General features: G+C 37.8%; 1 protein-coding gene across 4 annotated transcripts in view; it reads left to right on the top strand.

Annotated features, from left to right (window-relative positions):
• LOC121632725 (protocadherin-15-like) overlaps nt 1–26,347 on the top strand; it is a 210,851-nt gene that overhangs the window by 178,581 nt on the left and 5,923 nt on the right. For 3 of the 4 annotated variants that reach the window (XM_041974432.1, XM_041974433.1, XM_041974430.1), the window contains 9 exons: nt 216–304; nt 1,183–1,359; nt 1,851–2,069; nt 2,938–2,946; nt 3,648–3,758; nt 18,141–18,162; nt 21,587–21,625; nt 21,798–21,871; nt 25,827–25,956. In XM_041974432.1, the coding sequence (XP_041830366.1) occupies nt 216–304; nt 1,183–1,359; nt 1,851–2,069; nt 2,938–2,946; nt 3,648–3,758; nt 18,141–18,162; nt 21,587–21,625; nt 21,798–21,871; nt 25,827–25,956 (870 nt within the window). The remainder of the gene's footprint in view (nt 1–215; nt 305–1,182; nt 1,360–1,850; nt 2,070–2,937; nt 2,947–3,647; nt 3,759–18,140; nt 18,163–21,586; nt 21,626–21,797; nt 21,872–25,826; nt 25,957–26,347) is intronic. The other variant, XM_041974431.1, reaches the window with a different exon arrangement.

The raw sequence follows: 26,347 nt of genomic DNA, 5'->3' as shown, positions 1-26,347 counted from the left end.
TAATACACTGTTAAAGTGAAACTTGTTTCCATTTATATTTAATGAACTGCATTTAACTTCACTACAATAAGATTAATTTATCACAAGACGGAAGTATGACTTGGTGAAAAATACCTATTCAAATGCAATCTTTGTTTTTCATTAATCACACTTCATGTCACACTTTATGAATTGATTTAAATGCAAGAAATTTAATTTCTTTTCTTTTTGTGTAGGTGTCAGTCGTGAACCAGCTAGACATGCAGGTGGTTGTATCGAATGTCCCTCCAACGTTTGTGGAGAAAAACAAAGAAAAACTCCTCAGGTGACAATGATTTATCTAAAATTCAACCTAACATTTCTTATTTTTCAAATAAATACTGTTGGAAATCATGTACCTTCAGCACTGCTATGCATTCAGTACTGATATAAACTATATACATTATTAAATAATTGATTTAAAAGTGTGCTAAGTGTGTGATACTTTGACCCGAATTTCATACAGTGGCATAAAATGAAAAGTGTGGAAGTGGCAGTGCAATAATGGTTAGGAAATGTCAGTTTTCTATCCAAATAAACCAAATGAGGTGATATACTATGATACACTATACATACTTTATAAATAGTTTTAATAAAACTGTATGCCACATGTATAATGCCAACAATAAGTAAATCACGTGACAGGTATAAAAGGGTGGAGCTTTTTTCTTTCTTTTTTTGTCTTTTTAAGGAAAAGTTATTTTATATAAAATAAAATTCCACAGTATATATAAAAATACTGAAAATATTTCGGAATAACAGCAATGCCTTCTCAAGCTTTAATGGTGTCTCAGCAACATGTATTATTTTTGGCTCATGATACTTGGGAATGGAAACACACATTTAGACACACACACATTTAAAAGGAGCACAGCAGGACCACTCCTGTTGTGAGCAGATGTTTCAGGGGGGTAGAAATCAATATTTGAGAGCACTAGTCTGAGTAGCTGGCAGGATAGGGAAAAAAATGTGTATGGTTTGGCTGGAGCCTGATGGCTTTTACCCGTGTACAGTAAAGAAGTTTATGTTTGCGTCCACACAGATGTATTTTTCTCTACAATGAAGTGTGTGTGCGGCTACAGAGTCTGTAATTGTGAGCACATAAATGGTGTGTAGAAAATTGGATGATGCCATCAATCAAAATATAATACTTTAAATCTTCAGCATTTTGGAACGGTACGTCCAGGAGCAGATTCCTGGAGCGAAGGTCGTCATGGAAACCATTGGGCCCCATCGAAGTGGTGATGGAACGGAGCAGGAAGATTACACCAAGTCGGACCTCATGATATATGCCATTGACCCACTGACAAACAGAGCTGTATCTAGACAAGAGCTCTACAAGTAAGAACTTTGTTGGCAAATGTATGATTAAAGAAATGACATCTGTGCGAAAGTTGTATTATTCCTGCAGTGAGAGAGCACAAGAATGTGACTGTAATCTTTTGTATGATTGTTATCAAGGATAAGCAAAAACTACCAAATGTAATTACATGAAAATTCATGAAAATTTGAAGCACTGCAACAGAAGAACCTAATAAATTTAGGTTTGGACAACTTAAAATGTGCTATTAACCCTGGTAGAGGATGTCTTCTCTGACTGCTCTTGTATTGTAAAATATAAAGGATCTAATCTATACTACTTTAAAATGGAGTATAACCCCAATTAACTTCTGAAAGTGCAGATTTTCAGGTATTTTGTTAAAAGGCACAAATATATTCATGTGATTTTAGCTTGAGATTGTCTCACAGTGACCAGTTTTCATTCTTTTAGAGAAAAAAGATCTAATTGTTGAATACAAAAGGTCTCATCATACTATGTTTATCATCCCAAGGTTTCTAGATGGAAAGCTATTGGACATCAATAAAGAGTTCCAGGCCTTTCTCCCGCCTGGTGGACGAATTCTGGAAATTCGAACTCCCGAAGTGGTGACCAGTGTAAAGAAAGCTGTGCAAAATGTAGGCTACACAGAGGGGGCACTGTTGGCTCTGGCAGTTATTATCATTATCTGCTGTGTTCCCGCCATACTGATAGTCATTATCACTTACAGACAGTAAGTATCATTTATATGTTTGCAAAAAGACACTCTTATCATGTACAATTCAAAGTAAATCCGACATTTCCAGCCTCTGATTTGTTTGTGTATAAATAAATTATACATATCAACCAAACCAACAAACTCATCCCTAAAATAGTTATTGCATGTATAGCCAAGCTGTAAAATAAAGCTAAAGAAAGATATGCAATTAAATGATGTATTTGATGATAGTATGCTTCGTTACAATTCACTGTCATCCTACTTGAATATATCCACAGCTTAAAAATTCAGGACATGACTGAGCCTTTTTAATAGGTTGAATTAAATATAGTCCAAGCAATTATTAAAAGTTATCTGCTTAGTGGAAATTACTCTGCATGCAGTAAACTGTATGTAGACATGCATCTAAAGCCGACAGTCTCTCTCAAAGGACATCTTCGAGTACATTTATTATTTAGCACATTTTAGCACATTTATCAACACCTGGGCGAGTCCCTCAGATGATTCAACATGGCAGCCTGGCCCACAGTGCCAATTTTAATAGTTTGTTTAGCTAACCACAATGAAAGGCTATAAATCTTTCTGATAAGCACATAAACAGCTGCACACATACTTTTTAACAGGATCTGAGCTTTTTAAACTGCTCATCCTGCTGAGAAACAAATAACAAGAGAGGTGGTGTGAAAAGGAAAACATGGTGATAATCATTACTGTGATTATTGCTACTATCTGTTACTAAATGACTTTAATGAAGAGCAGTTGTACGACTTTGCATGTAAATTATGATTAGTAAACTTGGCTAACAAAAGATGTGTGATTTATGCTTCAAATAACCACTAATCTCCCCCTGTCTCTCATCTGCTGCGTCATCTGTCACCACCAGATTCAAAGAGTAAGTATTCCTTATTATTATTCCCTAGATAAAATATTATTGCCATGGCTGTCTTAAACACCTTTCAGCGTGATTAATCCTTTGACTTTGATTGCACAATGAAATAGATGGAATCAGAAAGGGCTTTGAAACAGAGAAGTCAGCAGACAATCAAACAAATGAATCCTGAAGAACATTGAGTGTAAACAGCCAAGATAAATGCTTTTATTAATGGGTGTATGGGAGAGTTATTGTTGTGTGTGGTCATTGTTGGAGTCCACTTAATGTTGCAATCACATCAATTACATCAATTACTACAGTTTTTTTAAAGTGCGATTATCAAAATGTATGTTGCTTTAAGTTTGTGAGTCTCTTCCTAAAGCTGGAAAAATTGCACTGGTCATTGCATGAATGAATCTTGAAGGTGTTGTGCAGAATGTGTAAAAACTTAAATGCATTTTTGGCATAGTTTTTGGATAGTTGTACCTTCCTGGATTTCTTTCTTCTTGGATTTAGCATGCTAGCATGCTGATATTTTAGAATTAGCTGTAAAAGAAGAAATGACTTTCAGCTCATTATTTTGTCACAATTTTTACTGAAGTTCAATCCATCAGATTGTTGTAAAGACACAAACACTGCTGCCACACTACAAAACACTTTAATTTTTTTTGCTCCAGCTTTGTTATTTTACAAACTCTGTGTTTCCTTTCTGCTGTTTCCAGGCGCCAAGCAGAGTGTGCCAAAACAGCCCGCATTCAGATGGCACTGCCAGCAGGTAAACCTGGAGGAAGTACTGCCAACAACCTGTACGAAGAGCTGGGTGACAACGCCACGTAAGTGAAGTGTAACAGTGGCATTTACATTAATGAGCCAAAGCAGCAGCATGAATCAACATTTTAAAGCTGTTAAACTTTAGATTTTGGCAGCATTGGAAGCTTTGTGGTGTCCTGATGTGCAGTCAGTTCACCTACATACATTTTGACAATTACTCTGAAATATTCACAGACAGTCACAGTTGAATTTTTACATCTTTATTGAAAAAGTGGGATTATGCAGAAATCTCATAATTTTCCAATTTTCACACATTAAAGGGCACCTCTTCTAACAAGCAGCACATAAGTGCGGATACAAAACACCAACTTCAGTAATCAGAAATAAGCTCATTTTAACGTAGAGAATGAATCATCTTTGTATAAACATGAAAATAATAGAAATAGTTAGATTTATCATATTTTTCTTACTTCTGAGATGTACAACTTTCAGTTAAACAAAACAGCCCTGATGGATAAAACTGGCTGTACTGTTGATCATCAGGATGCTGATCGCTGACAGACTTGTTCAACAACCATATTTTAGGACCCACTAACAAAGATGTGCAATCTAACTAATTGGTCAAACTCTGGAGCCAGTTTCATGCCAAACTGATGAATGCTCAGATGGCATTCAAAGCAGCAGTATGCATCAGTCTGTTTCCACATTTTTGCAAGCGTCTTATATTCTTCTGACTGATTTAAAGGTAAACATGCAAACTCACAGCGATCTTAAGTCTTAAAAAAGCATCTTGAGCTTCTCTTGGTGACACAAAATCAAATACACCCCCTTTTTTATAGAAGTAAACCTCAGAGAATCATCATAGAGTTGCCTTGTTGAACTTCTTCAGCTCATTCAAATGCTGAGTTTTTGCAAAGATTTAGATTTTTACTCAGATTTAAATTTCCATTTCGCAGTTGCAAAAGACACGAGAAGAGTGATGTTTGATGTTGTTTTTGTTTTTTTTTTTTGTTGTTGTTTTTTATACAATCCTTTAAGTTGAACTATTTCCTTTCACTTTCTGTGTTGTAATACATGCCAAATTTCTCACTGTTACAAGAGATACAGTTTAGAGCAAAGATCATCACTCTACCCTAAGAGGAAAATTCAGCCATTTGGGTTCTGCCTTTCAAGCTCACTTCATGTTTTTTAAAATAATAAATAATAATAATAAAACATATATTTGGGGTGCATTTTGCTGTTTTTGTGATATTTGTTTCAGCAGGAACTTTGACATTAAGCTATGTGACGCATATAAGCTTATTGGTGATGGAGTTGCTACTTTGCCATCCTATACCTCAACTCCTATCTGTGCATGAATGGGCTACAGTTAATTTAATCCATCCTGCTTCAGAAAGCCTCATTGTTTCTGTATTTCATCATATTTTCCTCATCCTTGCTCTCCTCCTTTATAACTTCCCTGTTTCAGTAAGTCCATTGGGTGCATAGTGTTGAAACACCATGCACACTTAATTTATAATTCCTCAGTGGGGCCTTCAAGAAGTTGAGAAGAATTCTCATCAGCATTACATGCATCACCAGTTTCCTGTCTGTCCTTGATATGCCTCCTCACTTCCATTAACATGAGAGCAATTCACATGCAAGATTGCAGGAACTATCTCCAAATGACAACTATTTGTGTGTGTGTGGGCATGTAACCCCAAGTGATTGTCTGAAAAATGTGAGCAGAAATTAACTTAGATATGAGATAATTGAAATGAATGCAGCTTTTATAAAGACCTCCCTGGGTGATAATTAATTCTATTGAAAAGCTGCAGGGCTTGTTTAATTGTGGTTTGATGGCCTTTTGGGTGAGTATGTCTGTGTGTTTGCAGAAAAGGCAGTTTCTTGAGGAATACTTGTGTTATGTATCATCACCATCTTGTAGGAACTAAATCCCGAAAACCCATAAAAGCTGCTGGCAAAACGCACAAGTTAGCACATTCACGATTAAGGTCCTTTACCAAAGTGCTCAGTAGACTGGTTTCTTTTTATTACCCTTGGCCATTTTCCTGACAAGGTTAGGTTTTGATGTCTTTTTTAATTACCAGTGAAAAATTAAGTGTTCCCTAACATGTTATTGGCAACAGATTAAATGAAGCATATTTTTAAATACTACATCAAAAGTCACATTATTTAGCAATATAGCAGATTTTGTCATGTGAATCAAAATAAGCCAAATATGTGGAATATTAAAGTGCAATAATAGACTGTAATAGTAAAGTCATGTGCAGACGCTTCCAAGCATAAATAAGCAATATCAAATTTTCTTGTCTCTGCATAAATCTGGCATAAAATATAGTTGATTTCAGACAAGTCCAAAAGGCATTATTGGTCATTTGTTTTCTTTTGTTCTTGTGTTTTCTTTTTTTTTTCTTAGCAAATTTATCCAAGATTATATCATTGTAAACTACAACACTGTGTAAAGCTTTACTTCTGTTGCTCCTGGAGTGACCCTTCTTGTGCAGTGATAACTGCTTTAAACTGCTTTAAAATTTGTTTATCCACATACATCAGGATGGAGGAGTAGTGTATCCACTTATCACTACTCTGGGATATTGTTGGGCTCCCTATCATAATCTGCTTCAAGCCATTTCTGTTTTATTTAAATAAGGACTTAGACATAACCTTCCTTGTTTTAGCATCTTTGGTAAAATAATAGACTTGCATTGTGTTCTTGCTGCATAATCCACTTTCTGGGGCAGCTTGGCTCAGTGGGTCGTCTTGTAGCCTGAGGGTTGCCCGTTTGATCCTCGGCTTGTCAAGATCATGTCGAGGTGTCCCTGAGCAAGACACCGAACCCCAAATTGCTCCTGATGGGTAGTGGTTGAACGCCTTGGCATGGCAGCTTCCGCCATCAGTGTGTGAATGGGTGAATGTGTGTATATTGAAAAGCGCTTTGGGTAAAAGCGCTACATAAATACAGAATATTTACCATTTGACCATTCTGTTGGGATTTACTTTATGAACAGATATCCTGACGGTTTGCTTCAGAATCTGATAGAAAATTCATAATTTCTTGGACCATCATGATGACAAGCCATCGTGTCCCAGATATGGCAAAACAAGTCTTAAACCTTGATATTGTCACCATGCTTCAGAGGTTCAATAAAGTTATTATGCAGGAGTTAATGAAGAAAATATAATTTCTCATATGAATCATCTGTCAATTCTTTTCCTGCAATTACAGACGGGCGGTAATGCTCTTTCTTTAAAAAATCCTCCTTTGTTTATGTTACGATACATGTTCACATATGTGGTTTGAAGCTGAGACATTAATAGATTCTGGTCGTCTGAACCAGCTTCCCATTTACACCTGATTGTTATATAACATGACTCTAATTTAACCTTCTCATTAACTTCTAACCTTTAATATTTTCATATTTACTCACGGTTATAAATATGATATGCTAGATTGTTTTCATCCATAAATAAATGACTTAGTGGAATATTCTCTGCTTGTTTGTTTTTCATTTTCCTCTCTTAGTCTACTTTAGGCTATTGTGCACAGACCCAGTGACATGTTGGGGCATATTAGCAAATATCATCCTGGTGTTTACCTCATTCTAAATTGTTATGATCTTCCTCAACATTTTTTTTTTAACTTTAATCTTCATCTCAGCACCATTTTCTGTTATCATGTCATCAATCTAATTTTTCTTTCCTCTTTCTTTTATTCTCACCCTTGCACTTTTAACCATGGGGGGACAGACAAAAGTGAGTAGGAAGTAGAAAACTGCTTAAAATATCTGAATAGTTTTACATTAGCCTTTTTTTTTTTCTAAAGGTTGATTATGGTTTTGGAAAATCAGTGATGGATTAGCATTTGTGTTCAAGTTGTGTTTGCTAGAGCATAGATGTAGCCCGTCCTGTTGTGGGATAAAAAGAGTGTGCAGAGTCTCATTGACAGCATTACTTCCTAAATTAGCATACTGCCAAAAAACAGTTTCTTTGTAATGAAATCTGTGCACTCTTAGAACTTACACACAGTTTTGTATCCCTCCCTTGCAGATGTGAAATTATTTATAGCTGTGCTGCAGTAGTGTTGTGGTGGCATGCTTACAATCTACTTGCATCCTTTGTCATGCCTGTCACAGAATTGCTTTAAAAGATGCCTTTGCTCACTCAGCTTAATGCTTAAACCAAACAGTTTTTCAAGCATATGCAGTTGTGTTATCTGGTGATTTACCTTTTATACATTTCATTTTATCATTTAGCTTAATACAATCATTTCCCATCTTCCTAATTCATTTCACATAACTTTGATTTCAAAATTTGATTTTTCCTGTTCATTATTACACTTTTCCTTTTTTTGTCTGTTCTTTATTTCTCCCTTCATACAATTTTTTTTTTTTTTTTTGTCTCATCTCTTCCTGCATCCGTGCACCAGTCGAACAAACCGTGGTGGTGGCGGTGGTGGTGGGAGCACAGGCAGTTTGGATGAAAGTGACCGCCAACGTCTGATCTCAGATTTTGCCACACGAGCCATTGCGGCCCATCGTCAGTGCATTGCTAATGGAGGAGTCCTAAACAACCTCCCCAAGTCTGAATCCAACATAACCTTTCTCTCTGACGAAAACCCCCGGACTACCAAAAATCCTATTTATCATGAGGACGGGACTGCGAGCAGTCCAGAGACTCTAGGAAGAAGCCAGAGAAAAAAAGACCTCCTTGGGAATTTTTCTCCTTCCAGGAGGGGTCTCCGAGAGGCTTGGTTGAGGCTTAGCTCGCCTGGATGCGATGTGGGATTTGGTGGATACAGCGGCAGTGACAGCGGATGGGGATCAGGAGCTGGTCACAGCTGGACTCTCCCATCAAGATTACATAGAAGAGAGATGTATGATGCTCTGAGGCGGCAAGTGGTTATGGATCCTGTGCAGTGGGAGCTGGAGCTCCTGAAGGCAGAATTCAAGGAGAGTAAAGATGCAGGTCTGGATTCAGGCTTTGACCATGGACTGGATTCAGACCTGATGGGAAGCCCAAGCCTAGAACCAAAGCTGACAGTGAAGGAACAAGCCAGACAATTTGAGCAACAGGCACTTCAGGAAATGAGGCAACGGCAAAGCAGAGATTCCAGAGGTTCATTATCACCTGATATTCTACTGTCTGTTTTCCCAGACACTCCTCAGCATCAGAAGCACAGCCCCACCCTCAGTGGTCAGACTGTGGAAGGCCCCCCAAGTATAATTGTCACTTATAGTGATGGCAGCACCCCGCCTCCAACTCACAAGCCAACTCCTCCTGTCCTGCGCCGGTTTGGAACTAATTTAACAGGAAATCACAGCGCAGAGGACCGGCTTCAGGTCCATTTAGAGGTTATTCCTGATCCACCTTCGACTCCTCCACCACCACCTCCATCTTCACCTCCTCCTCCTCCCCCTCTTCCTCCTCCACCGCTTACCTTTGCTCCTCTTCCGCCCTCATCCCCCTCTCTACATCACCCTCCCTCTCCTCCTCCTGTCTCTCCAGCTTCATCTCACTCCAGTCAATCAGGGGTTCCCCCTTCTCCACCGCCTCCTCCCCCACCCCCACCCCCTCCACCTCTTCCTCCCCCGGTGTCTCCCTCAGTCCTGCATCCATCCACGTTTGTCCTCCCATCTCTCGTAGATGCTCCTGCTCTACGACCCGTGTCCCTACGACCAACCCCACCACCCCTTCCCATGGAACCTGAACCTCCCAGAAAAGAACTGAAAGGAATCTTAAAGAACATCCAAAACATAGCAGACATTGAGAAATCAGTCGCAAACATGTTCAGCCAGATAGATCAGAAACAGATTCCTCTCAAAAGGGTCATGAAGAGCCGGGCCTCTATAGATTCCTTGGATTCTCTTGACTCTTTAGACACATTCGCAGTTGCAGGAGGAGAGGGAGGAGATGGGGGTAAGGAAGGACACGAAGGGGGAGGAGGAGCAGGAGCAGCAGAAGAGGTTACTCCACCTGTACAGATTCCAAATCCAAACATGAACTCTATTGTGGAAGAGCTTGAGAAGCGATTTCCCTCCCAGTCCACAATGCTCTAGCCTTTGCTCCCACTCAAAGAACAACTCATAGAGTTGAACAGCTTTGTATGGTGGTGTAGTTTGCTGTTGAGCTGTCAAGAGACTAATTAAAGTAGCTCAGCTGTGTGATTTGTTAATTTTTACCTCAGTACAGTTGTGCTCTTCTTAACAAGATTTCCTGGAAAAAAAAGAAAGCAAACGAACTCAGTTCAAAATAAAACTGTGCATAAGAAAAAATCCATCTCCTCTCATTCTCATCTCAACTTGATATGAACAGAAAATGAGAAGGGACGAACTGCAGATGATTGAAGGGGTTGAAATATCTCCTGGTTATTAACGTAACATGTTCTTTGTGAGTAAATTTCATACCCATCACCTACCAATTAAAATCAGTCAGCTTTAGTTTGTGGTGTTCTCAGTAACATTTGACAGGGGTCACATGCATGGGGGTGCTGACTGTGACTGCTGACTGACTCATACACTTCCGTACTTCAATACAAGTGAAACGGATGGAGAAGAGAGGATTGAACTAATGAGAAGAGAGGATTGTCAAATTTGCCAACTTGGACTGCTGGAAATGTATCCTTTATATTTTCCTCTAAGGGATAACTATGATCCAGAGTTTCTGTTCCAGACCTACTATGTGACCACTGCCACACTGACTTTACATTCTCTTTTTGATCAGTATTCACTGTAGCATTGAATAGATCTTAAGTGCAATAACATTTTCTGTTGGACTCAGTTATATACAGTACTTTGTTTTTATCTGTAGGCTTTTATCTATCTTTGTCTTTAAAGTGAGTGGTATACTGTGTATCTTGTTCAAACCTGTTTTCCAGGGATTATACTCATATGTGACTACTTTGTTTTTCCTGTGATCAAAGTGATTAGTGGTATGAAGCCCACAGGCTACAAGTTTTATTATAAAATTAAGCCCCAAGCTGGAGGCCATAATTCACCATTTTTGTGCACTCGTGATTCCATTTCTGCTTCAAAGTGTCAGTCTGTTACCTCCAAAGCCTGTTCTCTGCATGTAATAATGTTTACAACAGGAGGTGGAGGTTGTGTACTTATTTCTGGCAGAGCAACAACAGAAAAATAAATAGGAAAATGAAGCATGGACCCTTTTGGACACACAAATATCAAAAGTGCGAAATCCCCCCTCTCCTATTTTTTTTTTTTTTTTACTGCAGCCATGGTTTTAAAACACTTTTGTGTTAAAAGTTTAAATTTAAAAATGTCTTGGTTACTCACTGTTTTATGAATATATAAAAGTTAAACTGGCTTTGTGCTTCAAAGAATAACAATACATGGACGCTCAATATCTTCCCTTGTTATATATTTCTATGTCACATTAAAGCTACTGACAATAGTAACGTTAATGTGACCTGCTGGCCAAATGAGAGTTCAGTCCTAATTTTTATTGTAATCTTGTAATAAAGCTTATTTGATGAAAGCAAGTTTCAATAATAAATTGCTATTATCTGAGAATTTGAATTAGATATGTAACAGGAAAGGTATTGTTAGGAAATACTAGGGCAAAGACTTTTCTTGTTTTTGGTTGTTGTGGACATAAAGTAGATACTGGTTCAAGATTTCCTTGATGTAGCTGTTGGCTGCAGTCTGCTGGAGTATGCAGCAACTTACTTTCCTGGAAGATTAAAATTTGGTGCCTAAAGGTTAATTGAATAATTCCTCGAATAGTGACAGCAAGTTGATATAATCTTGACTTCCACTGACACATTTGAAGACTGAAGCTTACCATGAAGCTCGAAAGGTCACCAGTTTCAGGATCTGACTCTGTGCTGGAGATGTTCCATAAGCTGTTGCTTCATGTTTCATGCCTTTTTAATCAGGAAGTTTGGCATCTGATTTATGTGCTATTAAAATCCTGAATTAAAGTGTCTCATAATAAGAAAAGATTTCCACCACATAAACAAGTTTTTTCACAACTCAAATTTGACCACATTCCCCAACATTAACCATCACAGTCAGAGCCAAAAGGCCACTAAAACTCAGCACAGAAAGCAAAGAAATGTGTGTTGGCAAATGCTTCTTGGCAAAAAGAAAACTTGTACTGGTGGAAAGTGTATTTTTTTCTTAATTAAATGGTGCAACATTTGTATGAGCATGGACACTGCTAGAACTGTCAGTTGGTCTCATCAGGTCAAAGTGTGTGAAAGGTGTTGTTGCTGCACTGATAGCAGACACAGATCTTGGGACATGATTTATGAAAGGTTTGCATGCAATCAAGCTTGCAAACACAAAAACATGTTGCAGTTAATTTACTAACCGGGTGCATCGAGGGTTGCATCCTTTAAATGGACAAAATAATGTGTGCAATCCATTTAGCTCATTTGTCCTTGATGAATGCCAAAAAGTGCAAAATATTGGGAGCAGCAGATGCAAATAGATCAACATAACACACGCAATGTGATTTACTGAACCTAAAACTGATAGCACTGGCTAATTTTGCATCTATATTTAGCACTCCTTGTTTAAATACTGCTGTTTGCACCTGTTATTACCTGCGCCATCATTCTTAGCTGATTGCCAGCAAATCATAACTAAACAACATCTGCAATCTAGTCCTTGAAATTTTGTGCTCTTTATCAGGAATTTTAGTAAATCAGGCCCTTAGTGTATGTGGTTCTTCGACACTCTACTGACACCCCTGTCTGTTAAATGTTTTTGATTAAACTGTTAAATTTTCAATTTATCTTGTTTCTTCATCATCTGATGAACAGCACCAAACAAGAGTCAATGGCAGAATAAGTTTTTCAGGGTATAACTCAGATACTAGACACAACTACAGTTCCGATATAAACGTGGTACCATTTAGAAGAAAATTGAAAATAGTTACTACGATGAAAAAATCTACCCAAAACAAATTTCCTTATTTTTTGTTTTACAAAGTTTGTTTCTTAATTTTGTGTCCTGCCAAAAAAAAAAAAAAAATCCTTCCCCCATTTGATCCCTTAAAAATTGTTTATGTTCAAACATAGTTCCTAGAAAACAGGGTTATTTTTAAATGTTGGTTCTATTTTTAAGGCCCAACACGTGGCCACAATATTGTCTTGTCTCTCCTGCTTCTTTTTTAATAAGCAATCATTTCTCTGTTGTGTTTCTCAGTTTTTTTCTTTTACTCTTTCTTTTTTCCATCTGTCTTCTAAAAGTTCCCATATTCATTCATGTTAATTAACTGTATTTTATTCTTTTAACTGTATATTTTTTATCACTTGGCCTATATAATCTGTGCATACAGTGTTCAAGTACTAGCTTTGTGTTTGTTTTTTGGGGAGACGAATGTTAAGATGTGGGTAGGTTAAAACAAAAGAATGTAAGAAAAGACAAGATGAAGACCCCGTAGTTTTCAACTTCATAACAAACTAATAGCTGCATTTTTATTCACAATTCATTTTTATAAGGTTTTTCTAGAGTTTTATTGCTTTTTGGTTTTGATATTAGACCCCTTTGGTACTTAATGTGAGAAAATATAAATTGTCACATTGTCTCAATAAAATCATTTCTGCTAAATTAGAGTCCAATACATTTTGTTTTTTAATGCAAAGTTTCTTTGAAGACTTCAGTTTTAAGAGTGTAGGATGTATTTAGTGGCAGGGATTTAAAAACGTGTTCAGAATGAATTGCATTAGCACACCAATCATTTAGAGATGTTTCTCACGGGGACATAACTTAACTAAGATGCATAACTTAAAGTTCATTCTACAAAACAGAGGCCAGTAGAGAATTAACTTAAGTTGCTACTATGTGTTATTTAATTAAAGCCGTTTTTCCTCTGTGTTCTCTAGAGGCCATATTTACTGGTGCACAATATGAAATTGGAAGATGTTTCACTGTTCATGTGAGAGTTAAGGAGCTTCATCATAAACTCAACATCTTTCTGCTCATAAAATGACATAAGACGTGCTGAAGTTACAGTACATTGCTGAATTATTTAAAGGCTTCCTGTTTCCAAGAGCTAAGTGCCAGAGCCAGTTGATTTTTCTCACACAGGTCTGTCTACTTTAAGCTTCATGCAAATACACTGATCAACATTATAAAAAACACCTGGCTATTACTGTGTAAATTTCTCATGTTGCCCAAAAGTTGTGACATCCAAGTTCAAGAAATAATGTCCAATTGGTCTAACACAGTTATATTACCTCCATAACATACTGCTGTAACGATCCTCAGTTAGAAATTGTGATTTGACAACAAGTCGGTACAGTATCGTTCACATGACATGACAGAAACTACAAAATTATAAGTTGTAGCCCCTTTATCATGTATTTACTAATGTACAAACTTAAACATGTACTTTTAACTACGTTCTAACCATGAGCAAGGGAGGCAAGGTAGAAAAGTGATGGTTAAAAACACTTTTGAGATGACTGTGGACAAACTGACAAAAAGTTTATTACAGACTCTGGTTGTGATATCAGGTATAGACAGTAAAGCTCTGGGGTGTAGTGAAGAGTATTCTGGTATACAGTGACACCTCGATACCCGCGGCAGATCCTTTGGGTCCTGTCAGCTCCAAAGTAAGGCCTGGATTTGGCTCATTGTATTCTCTAGATGTCAAGCCGGATAAGTATTTAAAAGAGTTTGGAAAGTTAAACACTTCAAGGTCTACTAAGAGGTCCTTGGCCATCCCTTAGTAGTTTTTTCAGCACTACAGGCTGCTTTTTATCAGCTTCTGTAAAGAAGCAAAGAGGCTTCCACCTAATTTAGAGCCATTTCCATGAATCTGAGTTTGCTTTTCTATTTAACGAGAACACATTTACACATATAGATATGATGAAGTCAGCTTCTCTGCTGGGCAGAAATTACAGAAGCCTTTTAACGCGGTTGTTTTATTACTGCAGGTAGGACAGGACAAGTCTCTCTTTTCCTGACCACTGTGTACATTACAAGGATAGACGTACTGCAGCATCTCATCTATATTCTCTAATTCTAAACACTTATCAGATATAATGATGTGATTATATTCAGTCATGATGTGCAGCCAATTAAAACATCCTCTGATGGTCAGTACTTTGACGTTAGGATATTTTCCCCTGTCAGAAATACTGGTTGAATTTTTCCAGCTCTAATTTCACGACACACTGGATGAGTTTCTTTTTCAACTAAACAGCATGCCATCGTCTACAAAAAATCATGATCCAGCTGTAAACCTTGTGCTGCTGAGATATGATTATATTAAAGGCTCTGCATTCACAAAAAAAAAAACACTAGAACATTCAAAGAATAGCCTCAGCAATGTGAATATGCTAAAACACATTCAGCTACACATCAGCATTTAACAGGTTGCAAGCAGTGCTCCTTTTCCAGATAACTAAACTAGAAATGTTTTATGTTAAGATTAGCTTTCAACCTCAGTCTGCTTCATCTCAATACACATACACATGCTTTTATTCATAGTGTATCTTCTTTATCCAACAGGCAGATTCTGTCATGCTGTTTCTGTTCTTCCTTTTTGCAAGAGAACTGACATCTTTGGGAATATGTGTTGTTTTCAGCCTTTATTTTACATCTGAGAAACATGAGCACAAAACATAGAAAAGGTTTTCAAGAGAGGCCAAAATAGTAGGAGACCCTGAAAAGCAGATGAAAAAGCAAAAAATAAGATTAAATTAGCCATTTTAATACATTTTGAGATAACTCAGATTCAACTGTGTTTTCATGTATTGTTGTGATTTATTTTGCTTCCTGTCTAATAAACTTCAGGCATCACAGCTACTTGTTTAGGGTCAAACAGCAACGTTTCCACTGTTAGATTGCCACTAGAACAACTTTGTTAAATTTAAGAAAAGGTTGAGGATGGGTATTTAAAACAGCACAATATTAATCTGCTGAGGTGGATAATGGTACTAAACAATTTAACTAAGTTTAGTTAGTGTGGTGAAAACTAATGTCATGTGTATCTAAATGTCTCCTGAAAAATAGCTGTTGAAGTCACAACGAGCTTAATGGGGAGGGGACAGATTGACTTTCTCCTATTAAAAGACATCTTTTAAGCTGAGAAAACAGAGAGGCCAGACTCTTCATAATGATTGACCAAAAGGTTAGTCCAGTTTATTACCTTTGGTTTATTGAACAGTTGCTTGGTATTTAATTGTTTTGTCATTCTTATCTGATACTGACAAGATGTCAAAATAAATAAAAGTACAGTCAGCTCACATTTTACATACCTTACACATATTTTTGAGGGAATATCACAATAGGAAATGGGCAATGATGAATTCACATTGAAGTTTAACACTGGAAAACTGCCTTTTCATAAATTTTGCAAATCCAATGTATGCAGTTGTACTGAGGCAGAACTGTGTTCTGTTGGTTTTTCCTTCTTCATAGGAGCTTATTCCAAAAGTGTGACCAGCTGTGGTTATTTTTTAATTTATTATTGTTTTTATTTGTATTTTATTTTTTCATATTCGTTTAAATAATATGCAGCATCATTAAGAAAACATCCAAAAGAAGGAGAGAGAAAAGGATGTACTGAGACGGAGAGGTTTTAACAAAGAGAAGGGATGAGGAGCTACCATAGCCTTCTAAGAAAAAAAAGGGAACTGAGTGATAAAGGGAAGAGATAATCAAGAGGAGTAAGAAAGACGGGGTTGTCAAAGCCTGTTCTTTAAGACCAAATAATATTTTTCTTCTGTTCTTTCTTATACACACTTCAAGACAAGGTGAAGAGGACACAAGGAGTGAGATTTAGTCACGTCATATGTGTGTCTGTGTGTGTGTGTGTGTGTGAGATTAGATAGCTGTCTGTGCCTTTGTCTCGAAGGAACCTCATAATGTGTCCGTCAGAGCAACAAGGGCACAAAGATAAACACAGATTACATTACATGCAGTACCAAGCACAAACTGTTGCAGCTAATATCTTGGTAGTACACACACATACACACACTCCCCTTTTGTCAATTAATCTTCACATAGAAATGATCCCAAATCCATCCTACTCATCTCAGCCATTAATCTTTCTTTCCATTCACCCATTCAGTCTCTGTTCACCCTGATATGTTCATCATCAATAACCTCCTCATCAAGCCTTCTTTACTTTTATATAACTGATCTTTTTATTTTGTGACACACTGTTATTTTATTCTGATACAGAACAAATGTCTACAATTTGTCCTTGAAGTGCGGGTCTGTGTGTAACAGGCAGAGTAGCATTCTCATCTTAATTACTGAAATGGATTAATAAAATACTCAACTGGTTGAATAATTTGTGTGTGTTTGTCTGTGTATGAATTCAAACAACAGAAGGAAGGGTCCAACATGTCCTCCAAAAGTCTGCATTTGTTGTTGTGTGATACATCATCATTTTACCAGCTCATTAACTCTGTTTCACACCACAGTACTTTCTGTATTTCCAGACTTGGGATGCAAGGAATAAGACGTTATTGGTTGTTTTTTTTTTTATTGGTTGTTCATTTCTTTCTTTTTCTGTTTTCGTTTCTCATAACTTTGCTTAGTGAAAACAATAATACATTTGGTGAATGAAAATAATGGAGGAAAAAGGAGCTTTATTGTCTATTTTGCTGTCAGCCAGATTATGACATGCTAAAAGTTTAGAAATTAAAGTTAATTTGAAGGCATTTCTGTTGGATGAAGGGTTTAAAAATGACACTGCTTCAATATGTGGACTATTTAGATAGTAAATAGTAATTAGATAAATGATCACAGCCATTGATAAAATGATAAAATGTACATTTCTATTCATTTTCAAAAATCATGTCCTTTAATTCTTTAAATCTTGAACTTATAGATATTACCAAAGAATGACTTTCCTGGCTTTGTGATCCTTAACACACTGTGTACTTTTGTACAAGAAAAGATTAAGTCCACCTCCCACAGCCAATGGATCCTCAGCTAAGCTGCACGTAAACAGTGATGTCCTTTCTTTGATACAATATATTGTTCATTCATTTACAATACCACCTTTTATCCTATTCTGGGTCGTGGGGATGCCTAGGGAATGCTGCCAACAACTTAGAAGCAAAGAACATTCGGAGAATGTTGGCAGTCCATCACAGGGCCAACGCAGAGACAAACAGCCATGCAAGCTCAATTTAGAGTCTATTAGTGTCAGTTTAGAATAACCAATTAACATAATTACTGAATGTTTTAGACTTTGTACACAGCGATAACAGGCAAATTCCACGCAGACCAAAAAACATCAAGACACCAACATTTGTACACATGTCTAAATACCACTACCAACAAGCCACTTACATTTGAGTTTGTATTTAAACATCCCATTTCTGCTGCAGTTAGGAAGTGCATAGCAACACACTGACCCTAAAAACAATTATCAGTGCCCCATCAAGTGTTTCATGTTAAATGACAAGTATTTTTAGCAATGTTTGACTAAAAGTGTTTCTCTTTATTTTCTAGGCGAGGATATGGACAGCATGAGGTAAGTGTTTTATTCTTGCGCCTGCTGTTGTTTTGTACATTTTTCTTTGTTTTTATTTTTATTTTATTTTACTTGATGTTTAATTTTTCCCTGTTTTCTGATGTTTTTCTTTTTCTTTTGAGCAATAACACTGAAGTTGCATGTATTTGTGTCTATACAACTCTTTCAACTGCCTTAAAACATTTTTACATTAGGGACAGACCATAATTTTTTTGCATATTAAAATGTATAGGGGGGGTGGGAGTACACACCACTTTTAATGCCAAAGAAATTTGATCTCTAATTTTATAAATTAAAATTTCAGGACTTAAATGGGCATTATTAGGCTGTCAAGGTTGTTTGGGTGATTATAAGTGCATGTTTGGCAACACGGTTTTATAACTTGTTCCAAGAAATCAGCACTATGAAACTATCTGTGTCTGGACCCTAACAAGTAGAAGAAAGCTAGAAGAAGATGGCTAAATGTTTTCAGATCTTTGTTTCCTTAGTTTGTACAGCCATTAAAACAGAAATTAATGGGAACATTGGAAGTCAAGTTGAGATTTAGAAGAGCAAAAAGATCTTTCAGAGAACTGCTCATAAGAGTGCTGGAGAAGCCAATAAAACCTCTAATCTGATTGTAAAAGACCCCCAAGAAGATGTAAAAGACTGGGTTGTTAACACTAGAAAACCCAGAGATTTCTTACCCCTCTACCATGCCCAGAGTACAGCCAAAAGGCTGCCCGGTTTGAAATTAACAATTCAATGGCCAACAATTAGCACCTTTACATTTGTAAACACAGCCATTACCTGCCGTTAGCTGTTCAAGCATACTCCTTGGGGGGAGGAGTGTGCTTGAAAAGAGCCTTGTAGTCTGCTTTCAACTGTGCTGTATAGTTTCACTCACCACAAACGGTATATGTGCTTTTGACCATTTCTCACATTTTCATGTACCCTTTATTGAGCATTGGTCATGTGAGTTTTCATCGTCATCACACTATTGTACGCCCAGCTTGCTTTCAAGTGAGAGATTATCACGTTTCTGTTTCCACAAAGGCCAAAAGGAAAGCATAATCAAGTATTTCAAATGAGAGATAATTACATTCCTTTTGACCTGGGAACAGAAAAGCAAAATCAAAACTGGTTTCACCACATTGTGGGATTGTTGTGGGTGCTTCACAAATTGGTGAAATGGTGGGCGTCGGTGTGAACGACTAAACTAGGGAACTGAGGTGGATAAATAGCTCACTCACAGCTTCAAGATTTTCATGGTGAACAACGGTAAGCCAAGAAGTGAAGATGCCAAAAGTCTACAGCGCTCAGCAGGCTTTGGACATGATCCTGGATCATGTCAACCCTTGCGACTCAGATGGAGATGATGTCGTCCTTCAGATGAGCTCAGATTTTGAAGTTTCTTCTGATGAGGAGACTTCACTGCCCCCAGTAAAGAGAGGTCGAGTGGAGACCCACACTGGGCCAGTGGAGAAGGCAAAGGACGGCACAGTATGGTGTGAAGAACAGGTGGGGAGGCCTTTCAATCAAAGCCCAGTAGAACCATATGCTACAGACGGAGAGCCGACAGCTTTGGTCAGAAGAACGGTGTCCAGTCGCCTACAGAGCTTCCTCTGCTTCATCACTCTTGACATGCTTCGAACTGTTCAGGAGTGGACTGTTCAGCATGGACGTCGGACAGAGGAGAGCAGTTGGTTCATGGCCGTCCCTGAACTAATGGCGTTTATTGCCATTCTTCTCTTGCGAGGGGTAATTAGACTTCCATCACTGCGTGACACATGGTCTTCAAAACTGGGCCACCCACTGATCACCAGGATCATGGCTCGAAACCGCTTCCAAGACATCATGCAACACCTACGCTTTGATGACATGGACACACGTAGTGAACGAGCTGAGACTGACAGGTTTGCTGCAGTTGCTGATATTTGGAGGTCTTTCGTTTCCAACTGTATCTCATCCTACAACCCAGGCAGGCACATCACCATTAATGAACAACTTTTTCCGTCAAAGACTTGCTGCTGTTTCTTGCAATACATTGCAACAAAACCGGACAAGTTTGGTATCAAGTTCTGGGTGGCATGTGACCTGAAATCTAAGTATGTGTGCAATGTCATCCCATATCTTGGAAAAGACCCCAGTCGTCCTTCTGGAGAGAGACTTTCTGAAAATGTGGTGATGAAGCTGATGGAACCGTTTATGGACAAAGGAAGAACTGTGACCACAGACAACTTCTTCACATCACTATCACTGGCGCAACGACTGCTCAACCGGAAGACCACTCTCCTTGGCACAGTCAATAAGATTCGACGGGAGCTTCCAGGTTCAGCAAAACAAGCTATGAACCGCCAAGAATTCAGTACTCAGGTGTTTTCAACCTCTGGTGTCACACTGACTGTCTATGCGCCTAAACGGAGAAAGACCGTCTGCATCCTCAGCAGCATGCACAGCGTGGTTGAGACTGAAGACACACGAAAGAAGAAGCCAAACACAGTCACCGACTACAACAGCATGAAGTGTGGTGTCGATGTGATGGACCAGATGGTGCGAGAGTACAGTGTTCGCTCAGGAACACGGCGATGGCCAGTCGCTGTGTTCTACAACATGATAGACATGGCAGCATTGAATGCCTATGTGCTTTATCAGGCGTGCACTGGGGTGCAGGAGAGGCGGGTGGACTTCCTGGTGGAGCTTGCCAGTGAGCTTGCTCAGTCACATTTGGGAGCCAAGAAAGTCAACAAGGAGAACCTTCTTCGCCAACAACCTCCCACACCGGACCAAGGGAAAAGAGCAATGTGCCAGGTGAACTGTCGTTGCAAGAGAAATCACGCTACTGTGCGCTGTGTAGATTGCTACAGGTACACGTGTGGCAAATGCAGAAAGGAGGTGGCATGGCAGTGCCAAGTCTGCTCAGACAATGCAGGTCAAAATCACTGAGAACATTCCACCATCATGGAACATGTGAAATTTTTGTAACTTCATTGCACTGAGTATTTTAAATGTCAATCACTTCACCCACATACTGCACTGATGTATTTGTACACTTTCTTGCATCTATAAGAAAAGATTCCTTGTTCAAATCTTGTACATCAGAAATAAAAGTCATCAAGGAATGAAAAAGACAGACTGGGCTTTGCTACACCGTTCAGTGAAATCATCACAAACATGTTTCTCATGAAAAAGTGATCAGAAGAAGTTTTAGCATCAGACGTTTGTAAATGAGCAAACAAGCCTGATGCACGTCCTCTAAGCTGATAAAGTCAGCATTAAACTTTTCAACTACACTTAGTAAATGTGTGTTTGGAGAAAAGTAAACCTTAAAATTATTACAAAAATAAGCAACTGTCCAGCATTAAGGGTGGATTGATCATGCAGCCAGAGGCACACTGGTATGAACTTCTTTCTTCTCATTCACTTCTTTTCTTCCCTCTGGCAGACACAGCAACTTCTCCGACCCTCTCTCCTCAGACCAGAGGTACTTTGTCTCTCCTTTTTCTGGAAACATCTTAACTTCCCTCTTGTGTTTTTTTTTTCCTGCTAAGGTCTGGGTTTGTCTCTCCCAGTGTCATTTTCCTCCAAATGGTTAAGTATCTCTGCACCCTGTGTTTGTGTGGAAAGCTGCTAGTAATGGTCTTTCAATCTAACAGGAGTTGTCGATGGAATCTGGTATTGATCCTGGCCAGGACTACTACACACAAGATTACTACAACTACGATCATGGGTTAGTATACCTATACTGGACAGAAGCAGAGATATCCCCCTTGTGACATAATAAGATGTTATAAGGGTGTGTTTTAAGAGATTCTAAATGCTACCTTGTGTTTTTCTGAATTTCTTCTTTCATGCCTCCTAAAATTTCTTAAATTGATCAGTAACTTTTGAAATATTTCCATTAAATATTATGAATTTACTTGAAAGTTGCACTCATGAATTAAAAGTCAAATCACAAGTGAATAGTTGATTCTTGTAGTCAAAATGTCGAATGTGTATAAAGTGGGCAGGTGGAAATCCCAGTTCCCCTCTCTGGTCTCTGACATAAGTTAATCTACTGTTAATTCATTTTAGCCATATGGCCACCTTTACTGTTATATGGCTATAGGTGTAGTTATTAAGTTGCACCAATGTCCAACTACCACTGTTTCATATCAGGCCTTTCACCAATAACAGTGGCAGACAAGACTCTGGTTTTTACTGTGAGTGCTTTATGTAGCTGAGTCTCATGTCAGCCATTCAAAGGCTGCTCTAACATCAAGCTGATTGCATCAGCTACAAAGTGTTGGCTACAGCAGCAACCTGCCACATGCCAGCCTCTTTCCATTTTTGAGCTACATGAAGTGAATATATATGTATGTGTGAGTTCTCTTTTACTGTATATGTGTGAAATAGAAAATGATAGAACTTACAATAGGTTGAACAAACTCATTTGATCAAAGTATTAATGAATAAGTCTTAAAACTCACAATAAGACACACAGTATGCCTCCTGAGTGTGTGTTTTATCATGCAGACTGCCTGCCATCTGTGAAGCATTGTTTTTGTTTTTTATTTTTAAATAATTCTAGCTTCAGACTCCCAAAAATGTGATTTGATTCTCCCAAACTCACCTCACCAACATACACTGATGCAGAAATACACAGTAGTACTCACACACTCACAACCTCTCCTGTGGCAAACACACTCATTCAGTGATACGATCACTCAAGCATTCTCTTGCTTGTTCTTTCACACACATGCTTACTCTGTCACACACACCCTGAGCTAATTCTCTCTGCCTAAATTTGCAGCAATGTAGCAGCTAATCAGGCACCCAGCCGTGGAAGCAGACAATAGGCCAGATGCTGGTGGCTTAGAGCAACATCCACAAACTGACTCTGTGCATACAAGATCAGGATTTTATAAGAATGACATCTAATATGTTCATTTATTTAAGTAAATGAATAGAGCAGGTTTTCTTTACTGGCAAGAGATAGGTTTTTTTTTTTCATTAATTTCCTTCTATCAACAGACATGAAGTTTTACAGTATTTACTTCTGTGATCATACATACAAACGTACACACACATACAATCAACCAAACAGGCCAAATTCCAAATTCAAGTTGCCCTCCAGTCATGCTGAAGCATTAAAGGATTAGATTTTGATCTTCTGAAGTTGTCAGTGAGGGTGATGCAGTATAGTGATCAGTGTGACAGCTGTAGAGCTGATCGATCTTCATTTGTTCTCTATGTCTGAAAAATAATTATTACACAGTAGTTATGTTTAGTTAAAAACTGTGTGTTGCTTAATTGATGTCAAAGACTACTGTGTGATGGATGGATGGATGGATGGATGGATGGATGGATGGATGAAGGGAATTGTTCAATAATATTTATTCTGTGTTTGAACTTTCATACCTGTGCTCCAAATATATCCATTTTTATTTGTGTAAACCACCTTGTGCTGTCCTATTCATTAAATGCATTGTGCAAATAAATGTTACCTTAAATCGAATAAACTAATTAAACTAAACAGCAACATTTGGTTGACTTTTACCTCAAGATCAAGCACCTAGAGCTCTGGTCTAACAAGTTTATCACTCTTTTTTTCTTTCTTTTTTGGCCATTATTTCTATAAAGAACACAACCTTGAGATATATACAGTAAAATATATATATATATATATATATATATATATATATATATATATATATATATATATATATATATATATATATATATATATATATATATTTCCTTTTAATGTTTTTTTTTTTTTACCATATACAGTACAATTAAATGAGGTTGTTTCTGAATTCAAATGCCTGTTGTGTGCATGTTTGATACATTTTGTTGAGTGTGAACTTGTGTGTAATATTTGCAAGATTAATTGTAAAACATTTTCCACAAAAGGTTGATTAATGATAGCTTTGATGTCATACAAGATGCTGTAACATGCAAGGTGTAGAATTTAGCAAAATCTAGGTGTGACGTATTACAAAACACCTTACCTGCACCCTTTCCAACCACCAAGTAGAAACCACCTGCTCTTTTAGCCAGTGGCTGGTTTGTTTCTGGACTACTGTAGGAATATAACAGGGCAACATGGCAAATTCTGAAGACCTGCTTTTTTCCTAAAAATTACATTTTTTTTAATCTGCTCATTTGCTTTAAGTGAAAAGGTTGATAGGACCAGTTAGAGCTACAGAAAGCCGCCAGTTAGCTTAGCTAAACATAACGTTGGAAACGTGAAACTTGATAATTCAAACATGTCAAATAAGCATTAGTCTGAAAAAAATTTGTTTTCCTTTGCTTGCAGTAACTTGTTAGCTGAGGGGTTATGATGCATAATCTATGAGCTAAAAATCACTGGCTGGGCTAAAGCTGGCTGCAGATTATTTTACTGCTGAATGATGCTCCTTTACATCATATGGCTGTGTTAGCAAACTTGACGTTTTATTTGGGAAAAACTAATTCAATAAAACTGAAAAAAGTCCCTTTTTTCTCTTTATTGGGTCACAAAAAATTACAAAAACATGTTATGCAAAAGATTATACAAACTTTGACATGCATGCAGTGATTCTTAATTTATCACTGCCCTCTAGTGGTGATATGGGGTGAGGTGAAGGAGGGGCAAAGAAAAGGTAAAAGAGGCGGGAGGAAAAAGGGTTGAGTAAAAACATGTGACTAAGGTTTGTAAATATTTTTTGTGCCTCCTTTGTAGGTTAAGTCTGCAGGTTAATAACTGAAATCCTATAATCAGAGTTTAGTGGAGGGTTAAGACTCACAACATTAGCTTGCAGAAGTCATACTTTAACGTTCATGAATGTGACATTTATGTATTACTGGCTCTTTTTGCTCTGAAGAGGAAAAGAAGAAAGAATGGGTGGAAAAATCTCCTTCATTTTTCCACCCATTCTTTCTTCTTTTCCTTGTATCTTTTTATCTCTGCCTCCTGTTTCTCTCACCATCATCCATCTGTCATCCATGTGGCCCATCCATTTGTTTATTACTTGGCCACTTAATGTAATAGAAGGGCAACTTCTCCCACCAGCTGACTGTGGGCAGAATAATTACTCAAGGCAACATCTCAGTGCAACTCCGGTAAAGGACTCCCAGCAGATTGGTTACTTTAATCACCCTGGGACATATTGTTTTCAGGAAACCATTCAGAAGGATGCCTTTTTTTTTTTATTTTAATGTCGCTGGCTGTTTGAGTTGCTGACTGCAGGGCACAGAGCCCAAGTAGTGATACACAACAGTTTTTTTGGCTAGTAAATTCGGGCAGCACTCCCAGCAACAAGCAACAAAGAGAGACAAAAGGGCAGAAAATCGATTCCAGTGTTTTCTGCAAACAGAATGTCTCCTGGCAACAAAATGCTCCTTTTGTGATTAGACCAGCTTCATTTAGGGAAGTTATTAGACATTGCTTATCATTGGACTGAACCACATTGTTGCACTGTGCGTTATTGCTCGAATAAGTGGTTGTGGGTAAGGAAGTGCGCTGGTCTGATTATAAGCAGCTTTAGCTCCCGTCTACCTCTGTTGAGGTTGCACTAGAGCACAGCTTTCATTTATTTCTAGTAAAGTAATAAAACTAGCTTTAACATTATTAGCTACAAAACTGTTATTTGCACTGCCTGTGTTTTTTGTTTGTTTGTTTTTCAATGTCTCTGTGCTCTTCCCTTTTGATCTCTGTGCAGGTATGAGCTGCCTCAGTATGGCAGTCGCAGGAAGCTCATCTCCACCTCTGGTCTCTACGATGAATATGGAGAAGTTGTAGTTGACGACGATGGCAGCTACTACTACAGCCCTCAGGAGTCTGATGGAGAGGTAATCATGAACCAAAACTAGTTGAAATTCTGCTGTATAGCTGAACTACAAATGGTCATGGTGGAGTAGTGTATGATATTTATTGATCAACTGAAAACTGAACAATTCTACATGCACATAATCGGAAATGTTATTGCTTCTCTTCAAGACAACAAATTTAAGATTAAGAGACTTTTTTTTTCTTTTCGTTGGTGACAGTCATTGTTGCAGCAACAATAATTGAAAGTATACAGATAACAGTACGCTAAAAAGCATGTAGAGAACAACACAGTGTTGAAAGGTACAATACAGGGCATGTTTATCTGAGGAGTTTGCATATACATAATGCATTCATTCATACATACATGCATACATACATACACAAATTTCTGGCAAAATTAATACATTTTTA

This window comes from Melanotaenia boesemani, chromosome 21 (genome assembly GCF_017639745.1).
Source record: "Melanotaenia boesemani isolate fMelBoe1 chromosome 21, fMelBoe1.pri, whole genome shotgun sequence".
In the NCBI taxonomy this organism is placed as follows: Eukaryota; Metazoa; Chordata; class Actinopteri; order Atheriniformes; family Melanotaeniidae; genus Melanotaenia; species Melanotaenia boesemani.
Note: the sequence above shows the minus strand (reverse complement) of the source record. Positions and strands in the feature narration are given on the sequence as shown.